The 12,999-nt window shown below is 42.2% G+C and overlaps 1 protein-coding gene across 2 annotated transcripts in view; it reads left to right on the plus strand.

Moving 5' to 3' along the window:
• The first annotated feature begins 762 nt into the window (after window positions 1-762).
• Window positions 763-12,999, plus strand: part of NEIL3 (nei like DNA glycosylase 3) — a 44,854-nt gene continuing 32,617 nt past the window's right edge. For both annotated transcript variants that reach the window (XM_082608569.1, XM_082608568.1), the window contains exons 1-2: window positions 763-1,025; window positions 8,194-8,321. In XM_082608569.1, coding sequence (XP_082464695.1) covers window positions 870-1,025; window positions 8,194-8,321 — 284 coding nt within the window. In that variant the 5' untranslated portion in view covers window positions 763-869. The remainder of the gene's footprint in view (window positions 1,026-8,193; window positions 8,322-12,999) is intronic.

Here is a 12,999-nt window from a genome sequence, read left to right on the forward strand (position 1 = left end):
TGCGGTACGCGGGCCTCTCACTGCCATGGCCTCTCCTGCCGCGGAGCACAGGCTCCGGACGCGCAGGCCCAGCGGCCATGGCTCACGGGCCCAGCCGCTCCGCGGCATGTGGGATCCTCGCGGACCGGGGCACGAACCCGCGTCCCCTGCATCGGCAGGCGGACTCCTAACCACTGCGCCACCAGGGAAGCCCTGCCCTGACTTTTAAAAAGCAATTTCAAATAGCGTTCATCCCAAAATAGAATGGTTGCATGAATTTGGGTAGGGTCTTGCTTAGTTCAGCTATCAAAAAATGAAGAGGATTTTAATATACACACTAAAATATATTTGGCATATACGGCCACGTTTTCTAAGACATGCTAAACCTATAAGAGAAAAAGCAAAAGCTGCTTGCTCTACAACCCTCCCCTGACTCCCTCTGCGCCCACCCACGTCCAAAGAGGGCAAGCAAAGGCCTGCCAGGCAACCTCGGATTTCAGGACAGAATAAGAGGATAAGGTCCAAAATGTGGGTGTACGGAGCGGCTCAAAGACAAAGGCAAAACCTCAAAGCAAAGAACAAGTTGGAGCTTCTGAGGTTTCAACTGCCTCCGCTTTCACGATTCAGCCCCGGTGGGTGGCAGGTGGGCTGCGCTCGCGCTCACATTTCGTTCCCTGTAATCCCGCGTCCCGGCCCGGGGCGCTGAGCCACTGCGCCTGCGCCCGGGAGCCCGGCCCGCGGATGGGGGCGGGGCTTCCGGGGCGGGGCCGGGCGCGCGGGATATTTGAATCTCCTCGCGGCCGAGGTACGTGCCCGCGCAGACGTGAGGTTGCGCGGCAGTTTTCTCAGCGGGGCCGTGCAGCATAGTGGCGCACAGGGCGGCCCGGGAGATGGTGGAAGGACCGGGCTGTACTCTCAATGGAGAGAAGATTCGGGCGCGAGTGCGCCCGGGCCAGGCGGTGACGGACATGCGGGGCCGAGCGCTGCAGAGCCCGGGGGGGCCCGGTTCGCCGCCCTCGGCCTCTGGGGCTGCGGGCTCCTCACAGGTAAGCCGCTCCTATATCTTGCGAGGGGACCAGCAGGGCGAAGTGGAATAAAAACCCCGTCGGGTTTCCAGGGTCCAAAGTGTCATCTCTTTGCTCTGGTCCAGGCTCCCTGGGGCCCCGCGTTCCCGAAAGCTGACCTTGTCTTCACCGGAGGGAGAGGGCCGTGCTATTGCGCCTGCGCAGTTGAGAGCTGCTGGGCCGCTGGGCTAAGGCTGCCGTGGAGAGGCCCGGGCGGGGAGTGACGGAAGGTGTTTTATTCCAGGTCGCTTAACTTCTTTACAGCCCAGCGAAAGGTGGTCCCTTCTGTCTAGAGCTGCATTTTCTGCTGTTAATGTGATCAGATCTCCGCAACCCCTGACGTGTTTCTTTCTTCACATTTTTAAGACAGTAAGCTTTGTGGGATAAAATTCTAACTTCTCGCCTAATATTCTGCAATTGAAAATGTATCACAACTAGTATATAATTCTGAAGTTTCACATAGAAGATTTAGCACCAGCCTTCCCACTCAACTTAATATTGCCGTCTAATGAATGGGCAGTGAAACCCGTTTGGGTTCCCTTAAGTGGATTTATTGCTTTTTAAAGGAAATTGTAGCACAGCTGCTTGCCACTCGGGCATGCATTCCAGGTGGTGTGGTATTCATTTGGTCAGAATTTAGGACTTAGAACTAAATTAGAATTTAGAATTTAGAACTAAAAATATTCTGATCAAGCCTTCGAGCCTAAAAGCCCTTCAGATGTACGGATGGTTGTATTTCATGGATGCGTGCAGTGTTGCGCAGTACTTCAATTTCTCCTGCAAAGCTTCACCATAGCCTTTGGTCCTGGAAGCAAAAGTTGCCTGCTGTGAAATTAGCATCTGCTTACAACTTGAAAGAAATGAGGTTCTAAGTTTGAGAAAATAAATTTTCAAACTTGGAAAAAGTAAGTTTTGCATCTCCTTCCGGTTGCCCTTGTACTTTATTTATTTTTGACTTTATGTGTCACTTAGTACTTTGCACCTATTCTTTTATTGTAGCGTTTCTCTCAAAATCACTTCAGGGTACCACAGAGATGGATCTTGAGTGGTCTCTTAAGAATATTAATGTTTAGAAAAATCACTCATTCAAGGAACCTGGGGAACAAAAACTAACACCATCTTGTGGAGTCTATTCTTTAGTTGGGAATATACACAGACATTCATTAAGTAAGAACAGAAAGAAATATACATTGATAACTTCTCTAAAGAAGGGATACACGGTTCCATAAGAACTTACAGGAAGTTCAGGGAAAGCTTTGCTGAGAAAGTAACAGTTAAGCTGAGGTACGAAGGGTGAGGAGATATGCAGACCTGAACTGAAGGTTGGCAGGCGGAGCGCTTCAGGCAGAAGAATAGCAAAGGAAGAGAGCTGCGAATACATGAGGGATTGAAAGAAACCTGGTGTGGCTGGAAAAGGGAGGATGAGATGGAAGGAAGGTGGTTTGAAATAAGACAGGATTGGGATTGGTGAGTCGGAGTCAGACGCTGGGGATCTTTGTAGACCTGGGTAGGGACTCTATTCATTTTAGGAGTAACGGGCGTCTTTGAAGGGTGATAAGATCCATTGACACTTTGAAAAGATCACTCTACCTTGCAAAGGTAAAATAAAAAGCGTGGAGGAAAGGCAGGGTAGATGCAGCTTCCTCAGTTACAGGAGGACTGAAGGAATCCGGGGAGGCCTGCCTGGACCTTGGAGGAGGTGCTGGTGGCGGAGATGAAGAGAAGGGAACAAAGTCGATGTTTCGGAAGTAAAGGCAGTAGGGCTTGGTAACTATGGCATGACATGTTACAGGTGTCACCATTGACATCATTCAACAATAATATATTTTGTATTAGGTCTTAAGCTTGCTCCCGAGGATACAAAGATGAGTTAGATAAACTTCCTTCTGTGAGAATCCCACTTAATGTTTTTGTGTGTTTGTTTTTGTTTTTTTGCGGTACGCGGGCCTCTCTCACTGCTGTGGCCTCTCCCGTTGCGGAGCACAGGCTCCGGACGCGCAGGCTCAGCGGCCATGGCTCACGGGCCCAGCCGCTCCGCGGCATGTGGGATCCTCCCGGACCGGGGCACGAACCCGTGTCCCCTGCATCGGCAGGCGGACTCTCAACCACTGCGCCACCAGGGAAGCCCCTATTTCTCTGAGTTTTGATCCACTGTCTTGTCAGCATAAAATTATGCAACTCTGTAAGCACATTGCATAAAACTCTGTTGGAGCTGTAGAACCTTATGGTACGAAACAACATTGGAGTATAAATGAACATGTCTGGTTAATGAGCTGTGAAGAGTCAATCCTCCGATTTTAATTGTTGGGTGGATACAGTATTGTAGTGAAATTGGTATGTAATCTGCATACGTTTTCGATCTCCCTTCACAACACAGGACAGGAAACAGTTTATTTGTAAGTATTCATTTCATTCGGAACCTGATCCTCTGGCTCCTCCGTCACCCCTTCAGGCTCATACATGTAGCCGGCTCTTCCTATACCCGTCTTGGTCTTCACTGTGCCTCGAGCAGAGCGGGCGTCTCGTACACAGTTGAGTGGATGGAGAAGGGCAAAGCTCTGACTAGTGCAAGAGTGGTTTTGATGAAGGATGTACAACTAAATGCAGTTCGTACTCTTTCTTTACGAGTATGTGTTTTGTTATGTATGTTAGATGGAAATTCCTATTACAAGAAAATCGTGAAGCCACATAGGAAAGGTTTTCCTCCCTCCTTTGCCTTCTTCATGGTGGGGGGGAAAGAATCAGAGCTCATTTTTATTGCCAGTACGTAAAGGAAGGAGCTATCCACAGAGACTCAGTTTTCCAGCCAAATGAAGCTTACTTGTTTAAATCCAAAAAGGGGTTTTAAAATTGCATTATAGTCACTAGCTAATCTTCTTCAGTGGATACTGATAATGGTTTCACCTTAATGACTCAGCACTCAGCATTATATAGAGTCATGGAACAAGGTCAACAGACAACAGACAACAGTCTCACGGATGAGGAAACTCAGGGAGATGACTCTCCATGGCCACTGGAGCTTTCACCAAACAACGAAGTATTGGGGGTGATGTAGAGAAAAGGACATATGATTATCTTGATTTTGAATTCCAGCTCCTTTGTTACTTCCTCAGCTGGAGCTGCTTATACTTACATCTTTGCTTATTTGGTCAGGATTAGATTAGAGGACATATAAAACTCTTAGCTTAGTGCCTAGCGATGTAAAGTAAACGTCCTGGCAGTTGTTTGTTCCTTTTTCTCCCACATCAGGGCTTTCTCACCAGACCCATTTATCAGAGGCATGACCTATTCCCTTATGAAGGGGTGTAATCTTTTGGTGCCCTCATGTTGTGTATAAAGCATTTAGCCTCTGAGTAAGCACTTATAGCCTCTGCTCTTACAAAATTGTAGAATATATTTTGATGAAAGGACCTAAAGACCTCTATTGGGGCTTAGAGACCATTTTAAAACTAGGTTCTTTGATGGTTTAAATTGGTAGAGAAGTGACTTCTGATTACTGAAAGTGTCGTTGTATTAGGAAAGTAAAGCATGTGGGAGACAAAAAGGAGGACAGACTATGAATGTAAATATGGTTTTATTTTCTTCCTCTCTGGGGAAAATATGTAACCGCACTAGAGCTGAAACATTTATCTATGGAAAAGTCTTATTCTCTTCTGAAAAGTTCATCTTCCTTGTTCACCCATGGATAGGCAGGATAAATGGTAATCGCACAATAAATCATGTGCTGTCTCCGAAGATATGTGTTGTTTTGACGATTTCATATTATTAAGCCACTTGAAAATGGGAACGTGAACCCTTCTCAGTCCTACTTAAAATTGTGGCAAAGGAGATTTTCCTCTCTATTTCAGGGAAAAAAAAAAAAGGATGAAATGTTCAAATAATACTGTAATAGGATTATAGGGGCCAAAATGAGAAAGTCACATATATATTGGGCCATTGTGTATAGTTACAGCAAAAATAATAGGGTTGTGGAAATTAATTTTTGAATTTGTCTGGACAGCTGAAGCTTATACAAAGAGGTGATAACCCCAGATTCCACGGTAGGGCAAGTGAATATCTTGTAAATCTTTGGTTTATTGCAAAAGCCTTTCCCAGTTTGTACACAGGTGCTCTCAAAATAAATGGAACAAACCATCACTGGTACACCAGAATTTCCCCTAAATGGAGTTTTTAAGAAACAGTTAAAAATATATGCAGGTGCTTGAGATGGGCGATTATAAGTTGAATTTTTTATTTTGCCCTGAGTATATTATCTAAAGCTGATTATTTTAGAAATGATAGTGTACTGGGAATCAGGGGATTTGGTCAAGTGCTCACGTGATAGACAACTGGATAAAAAGATCTTTTTGTATCACCTCAAAACCCAAATAAGGTATTGGAATAGATGTTTTCAAAGCAGCCATTTAAATGCTAAGTAAGCATCTTAAATAAAAACCAGGACAGGCTGGGACTGGTCGCTGAAACTACATTAATCTCTTCCTAAACCTTCCCATAAAGTTCTTTTTACTTTATGGGAAACTCTGGTAAATATAGTATTTTACATCCATCTTGCTTTTTGGTAGTCAGGAGAATTTGGTCCTCCTATATTTAAGCCTCACTCCATTGAGGATAATTAGAAAATAAGAGACTAGGGTGTTAATAATTTTCAAAGGAGATAAAACAGGTGGTAGAGTAGAAGTTTTTGCCAAGAAACCTTGGCAAACCTTGGTAAAGCAAGATGGGGATGATGGGTGGGGAAGACAGCAACCCTGTATTTTAAAGCCACACTCAGTTTTAAGAGGGGAAGAAGGAGGGATCTGATTAATCCCACAGATGTTTCCTGAATCCCAGGCATTGTGTGAGGCTCCCAGGGATATTAAACACCAGAGTTACTTTTCTCCAGGAGCTTATGGACAAATAAGGGAGAAACAGAAGTCACAGACAGATCATCATTCAGTTTGTTAAGTCCCATCATAGTGGTTGGTGAAAACACTGTGCTGGGTTTGGCAGGTTGAAAACCTCAAGATGATTCCTCTTTCCAGTGGGGAAATTCCAGTACCAGAGAGAGGGACACACAATACATGTGAGCAAGGAAGAGGTTATACTAACATGTCATTTTAAACCCAAGCACCTCATCAAGTATTAAAAAACGAATTCTGGGACTTCCCTGGTGGTCCAGTGAATTGGCACTAGAGTTCATCCAAGAAAGAGAAGAGAAATCAGAGGCAAATGTTCTGAGGACATGGTGACACGTGTCTATAGTTCCTGATGCTAGAATCTCCCACAGGTTTTTTTTTGGAGGGGGGGTTTGTTTTGTTTTTTTGTTTTTTGGTTCGTGCAGAACTGCAAGGCTGTCACTATTAATTACTCCTGTGCATTCGTCATTGGTCTCTCTAAGTCTGTGATTGATTCCGCAGTTCTTATTTTGCAGAGGAGAGATGTAAAGCCAGTTCTTTGAACTTTAGGCAGTTGGGAAAGTTTGGCATTGGCTGTAGCCATTACAACTGTGAATGGATTTAGTGGAAGAATAGTGTCTGTTCATGCCTTCATCTGCTTGGGCTGCTATAAGAAAATACCACAGACTGGGTGGCTTAGACAACAGAAATTAATTTCCTTACAGTTCTGGAGGCTAGAAGTTTAAGACCAGGGTTCCAGCCAGTTGTTTCTGGTGAAGCTCTCTTCCTGGTTTGCTGATACCACTTTCTTTTCACATGGCCTTTCCTCTGAGTATACAGGAGGAAGAGAGTGTGTTCTCTGGTGTCCCTTCTTATAAAGATACTAATCCTATTGGATCAGGGTCCCACCCTTATGACCCGATTAAACCTTAATTACCTCTTAAAGGCCCTATTTTCAAATACAGTCACAATGGGGATAAGAATTTCAATGTAAAGAGTGTTGGAGGGGACAAGATTTAGTCCCTAGCAATTTGCAATCTTTTTTTCTTCTTTTTAACATCTCTTATCCCTTTATCCCTTTGAGCTAAATACCACAGTTGTCTTTTTTTTTTTAAACAAGGACCAATTTAGTCAAAGAATAGAATGAACATATCATCTTAAATATATAGGATGACAGATGTCTGTAAACCAAAAGTCTGAGAGTCACTGAATGGTAACATCCTAACATAAGTGGAGGGAGAGTTGTGATTTGCTCACAGACAGTATCTAAAACTTTTATAGTTTTATGATACCAGTATACATACTGCCCAGCTTAAGAAAAAGAGCATTATCTATGTCATCATTTTCTATGTCATTATGTCATTGTTACTTGGAAGGCTAGTCTATTGATTTCTTTAAAAAAAAAAAGATAGGTTGGCAGGGCTTCTCAAGGGATATCTAAACTCAACCCATTCCTTTCCTTCACCCACAGAAGAACTGAGATTTTATGTTTGTAATTTCCTTGATCTTCTTGATACTGGTCAGTTCATATGTTGTAATTCTAACAATATGTTGTTTGGTTTTGCATATGCTGATGGGGGAAGGAGTAGTGGGTTTCTTTTTCCTTTATTCTGAACACTGCAGTTGGGGAGGGAGAGAGGAGAAGACCTCAAATCAGATCCCCCTCCTTGGGGGAACCCCAGGCTTTATCTCTGATCCCCCATATCCCACAAGACCATGAAATTGAAGCTCTCATTCCTTATGTCTGGTAAAATGCCTTTCTGATAAAAGCTGGCTTCTTACCTTTGGGGTTCTCTCTCACTTTTACTTGGTTTTTGACCTCTTATTCTTCCTTACTGGCTTACGAGTCAAAATGTCTTGTTTTCATATCTTATCCACCATTTTTAGCTGTTTGTATCTGAATGCTCTTCCGAGGACCTTGGCTGCACGTTGGAAATGAAAGACTCTGTGCCCTAGTTTTTAGCTTTAAAACATTCACATCATTTTTCTGTGCTTTTCATATCCACGGAGCGATGTGGTCCTGGAAGAAGTTCATTTTGATTGTGTGCCAATGACTTTTTTTCCACTTAATTTTTATTTGGCCTCTCTCTTTTTAAATGACTGCCTAGTAATTTGACAAAATGTATGTAAACGGCTGATTACATTATTTGACTTGTTGGAGATTATTCTCACTGGATGTACCTGGGCATGAAGTAATATAAAAACATTAAGAATTAAATTATGATTTTTGTTTCGAGTTTGTGTGTGTTTACATATGTGTATGTATTTTCTCCTAGGCTGCTGCACTGAATAATAATAAAGATTCCAGCCAGAATTTCTTGAGGCTGTTTAATGGACACTTTTACAGTGGTGTGGAAACTCTGGGGAAGGAGCTCTTTATGTACTTTGGGCCAAAAGCTTTACGGTAAGGTAAATCTGTACAGTACGTCTTATCTCTCTATGTTTAGAGATGTGTAGAAGGCTTTTCTTGCAGTTTGCTGCATGTCACATTTAAATACATAGAAAGTACTCCATTTTTAAGAGAGCTCTAATACAAGAGGTTGAGATTCTATCATGGAAAGCAATAAGCAGAAGAAGAATAAATTGTGATGTCATTGTTCCTTGAAGGGTTAGTCAATTTATTTCTTTTTAAAAAAAGATGACAGTCTGGCAGGGCTTCCCAAGGGAATTAGAGCATTCCAGCTCTGTTTTGCCCCTCCTCAAACTCCCCAGGATGCTCTTTTCCCTCTCATTTTCACCAAATATTTATCGCATTTAGCGACATTATTCTCTTTATATTTATGACAGCTCTTCATTTGGTTTGAATGTCTCTGGATTTTTACATTTTTCTCTCTTCCTTCTTTCTCTGAAGGCTTGTACGGAAATGGAAACTTATTTATAGATTTCAAAAGTTTCCACAGAAGTAACCGGTTCCCTGCTGTTTCACAGTGCTTACGGAAATTCATTGCTAACACATTGGTTGACTTAATGATAAAAATGTCAAAAAGTATGTAACCACCTATCTAATTTTTGCAAAACATACAAAAAAAGGCCTGTGGATTAATATGTCTCTCAAATCTGTCTTCTCGGAGTTTAGCCTAATCTGTTGCAAACTGTAAATTTAAATCTTTTTTAACGTTTAAGATATTAAGATATTAATATTAAGATATTAAACAGTTTTCACCTTCTTAAAAGTTGTTACTGGACCCCATGCTTCTAAGTGAAGGTGAATAATGGTTGCAAAGAGATAATATGACTCTATGATTGTTATTTATTGCATCTCATCTATTGCATGTTTAGAGTACTTCAGACATTACGTGATTGCTTTTCCTTTGACGTGGTCTCTTCATTGTCAGCAGCTGCTGTCCTTGGACAGCGTTGTCCCTTCATGGTTTCTCTCAGCCTGGAATTGATAACATCAGCTCACGCCTCCAGGTTCATGCAGCAGTGATCTACTGCAGGCTACATTATTGTGGTAATAGATTGATTGATGTGATTGAAAATTCTTTGCTCCAGACAGAGTAGGACACAATGGGATCCATGTAAGATAGTTGAAAACATTGATATGTTATTGATTCTCTGTTGTGAGGTGCAGATTTATTTCTATAGCACGAGAAGGAGGTTTTTATCAAGTATTCTCCACCAGACTGGTAAGGGGGGAATCATTTCTCGGTGCAGAGCTGTCAGCAAGTGTTCCATGAAGTTCTAAACAAGGGCACCTGTTTCCTCAAACTAAGTAACTAGTACCATCCCTGGCGAGTACGTGTCTCAGTACATGGATGGGGACCATTGCGATTCCTACGGCCTTGACTGCTATACGATGTAACAGTTCAAGGTCATTGGCAGATCAGCTGTTTGAATATGAAGTGAGCAACCTAAAATCACCTGTATTCCCTTTCACAATTTAACATAAGTTACGAAAATGCTCTCCTAACCTACGCTTCTTGGGAGGATGGATGACAGTGTCAGAGAAATGGGGTCCTGTGTAAGGCTGCAGGTCTGTGAGCGTGAGATAGAAATGTAGTCTTCATTTCTGACCTCTGTTTCCTCCCCACCAAGCTGGTCTGCTCTTTAGAAAGCCGATAGTAGGAGACATGCTTAATGATCACAGTTCTCCCTCAATAGGCAGCTTCTCACAACTAAAATTGCCCATGGATTTAGTACATCTTATAGGCCAGGCCATGAATCTTCCTGGGATTCATTTGTTATGAAAGTAGAATACAGGCCTAGCCCTCTGGAAGAGAATCTGCCATGTAAAATCCACACTTCAGAAAGATACAAATTAGACAGTGACTATTTCTGTTGCTAAAAGATGTATCAAAGTGCTCGAAATAGTGCCAGAAAACAATAAAAATGATTTGATATGAGTTTATTTTAGGAGCGCAGATGTGGCGTTAGGGGTGATTGACACCTATACTCTTTCTGAACACTTTACAGAAGCTCTTCATCTGTAACAAACAAAAAAGAGTCATGTTTAATTTTTTGTTAAATATGTATCACATACTCATTAGAGCAAACTGAGAAACAGTGAACAAACAAGAATAAATTTATACCTTCACAATCCCACTACCGAATAGAATCTCTATTAACCGTGAGTGCATGTATTGCCTGTACTACGTTATTTGTAACTCTGTTCACCCAGACGTGCCCATCCTACAATCTGCTATTTTCAATCAAAAGGAACGCAGCTTATATCGTGAACTTATATATATATATATATATTTATTTATTTATTTATTTTTTTTTTTTTTAATGAATATCTTTTCTAAAACACTTTGGTATTTCCAACTTATGGTTTATGTGACTCCAATTGTTTGCAATTACATGCATACTCAGAGACCAGAAACTGTATCTGAAATATTTTGGAGGCTTTGCCATTTTAGTGAAACATTATACATAATCAATTTTGTAATTTATTGGAGCTTGAGTGATATGATCCTCTAAAGAGAAATGCAAGAGATAAGGTGACAGTTCTTTCTGGTTTGCTGAAAAGTCTCTAAGGAATCCATGATACGCTACTTATAAGAGGGTTTTAGAGCTTAAACATAGTTTTGTAATCTGTCACCTAACATGTTAGGAAAAGTTGGAGTGTGATAAGGACTCCAAATGAAATATTATACTTCAGAGTAGTGAATACCTACTGTTTGTCCAAGTGCCCACTTATATTTTGGGGACAGCATTTCCTCTGGAAACTGATCATCTGGTCCCAATAACCAAAGAATTCAAGTTGAATTTAGCATAATCTTACTTAACTTTCTCTCCCACGTAGTCGATTGGGTCAGCCCAAGTTCTTTCGTAAACTTTCTCAGCTGGAGCTGAGATGGATTAGGCTCTCGTGATGGAGGAAAGCTGGGGCTGTGAGGCCGTAAGACTTGTAGGTGGCCATTGGCTTGTCCAGAAAGACAAGGTGATGGAAAATACAGCCAGCCTCCATAAAGCAGAGAGAATCCCAGAGGCATTTGAGCCCCTAATTCCCTCTGTTGCTAAGAGGCATCCACCTTCTTGCCTTGCCTGCGGTGTGATTCTTCAGCCTTCCTGAGACTCCGTAAGCCACCATATATCCCTTAATGCCTACACTTTTTTTTTTTTTTAAATCTTTATTGGGGTATAATTGCTTTACTGGCTCATGGATTTTGTTTTGTTTTTGTTTTTGTTTTTGCTGTATGCGGGCCTCTCACTGTTGTGGCCTCTCCCGTTGCGGAGCACAGGCTCCGGACACGCAGGCTCAGCAGCCTTGGCTCATGGGCCTAGCTGCTCCATGGCATGTGGGATCTTCCCGGACTCGGGCACGAACCCGTGTCCCCTGCATCGGCAGGCGGACTCTCAACCACTGTGCCACCAGGGAAGCCCAATGCTTACACTTTTTGAGCTGGGTCTCTATCACTTGCAATTTAAGAAAACTGACCATTAAAGTAATCTACAGGTAGAAAAATACATATTTTTAATTTTTTAAATAGTAGCTTTTATCTTGTATTTCAATTACCATAATGCTTTCATGTGTAACTGGAGAAAATATAGAAATCTTTACCGCAGTCATTTACGTTCCCTTCTGCACCCGACAGCCTACAGGGTCGGGTCACTAGTTATGCCGCTTTCCTTTTCTTGCTTCTTTTCACAGTACACATCATCTTATTGCAGTTTTTCCCATATTTTAAAGTAATATATAAGCCAATTGTAAAACCTTAAGATAGTTCCAAAATATCTAAAGGAAAAAGTAAATACCACCCATAATTACTACTGTTAAAAAGAAAACACTCAACAGTTTTTGTAAATATCATAGATAAAATATAAATTGTATATATACCATATATAGTTTATATTACATATGCATGAATTATAATATGATATTGCATGTTATGATTTTTATATAAACAGGAATTTTAATTTATATTTTTCCCTTTTTACATAACATGCTTATTGCGTTGGTCAGTGTCAAAATGTACATTAATATTTTCAATGTGCACAAAGTGTTCTAGTCTATGGACGTATCATCATTTTTTTAGCTGCCTACTGACTACCTACCCTGCATATTCCTGTCCTTAGGGAGTCTCTCCACACTCAGGTCCCCCAGCCCCCCGGGGGCAGACTGCTGTTGCCTGTTACTCAGTGAGAGGTTCGTGATAGGGAAACAGAGGTTCTTGTTTCTTCCAGAGCAGCTTTAATTTTGGGCAGGCCCTGAACATGTGGGCCTCAGGGCTGCAGCCCCTCTCCTCCCTAAGGCAGCCGTGCTTCCTTCGCTGTGTGGGTGGCCTTAGGTCAGAGAGTTTCCTTGCTCTCTCCCCTGGGACTGGTGCCTTGAGTATCACTGCACGAGTCTGCACCAAAGTTGATTCCCTGCCTCATGCCTAGAGGCAGATGGCTTTTGCTTCCGTTCTTAACAGCAGTGCACTTGGCCTGGGCCTGGAGGCAGAAGGGTTTCCTTCCCTCCGCAGTGGCAGACTGCTTGCTTATCCTTGTCACACAAGACTTCCTCTGCCTGCAGGTAGTTTCCTGTTACTCCTTCAGGGACAGACAGCTTTTTGTTTGTACCTCTCTATTGGCTAGAGCATCTTAAAACTTTCTAAGACTTCTGCTTTATGTAAGAGGCATGTTCAAGAAGCAAG

Source organism: Mesoplodon mirus (genome assembly GCF_964341445.2).
Source record: "Mesoplodon mirus genome assembly, chromosome: 20".
NCBI lineage: Eukaryota > Metazoa > Chordata > Mammalia > Artiodactyla > Ziphiidae > Mesoplodon > Mesoplodon mirus.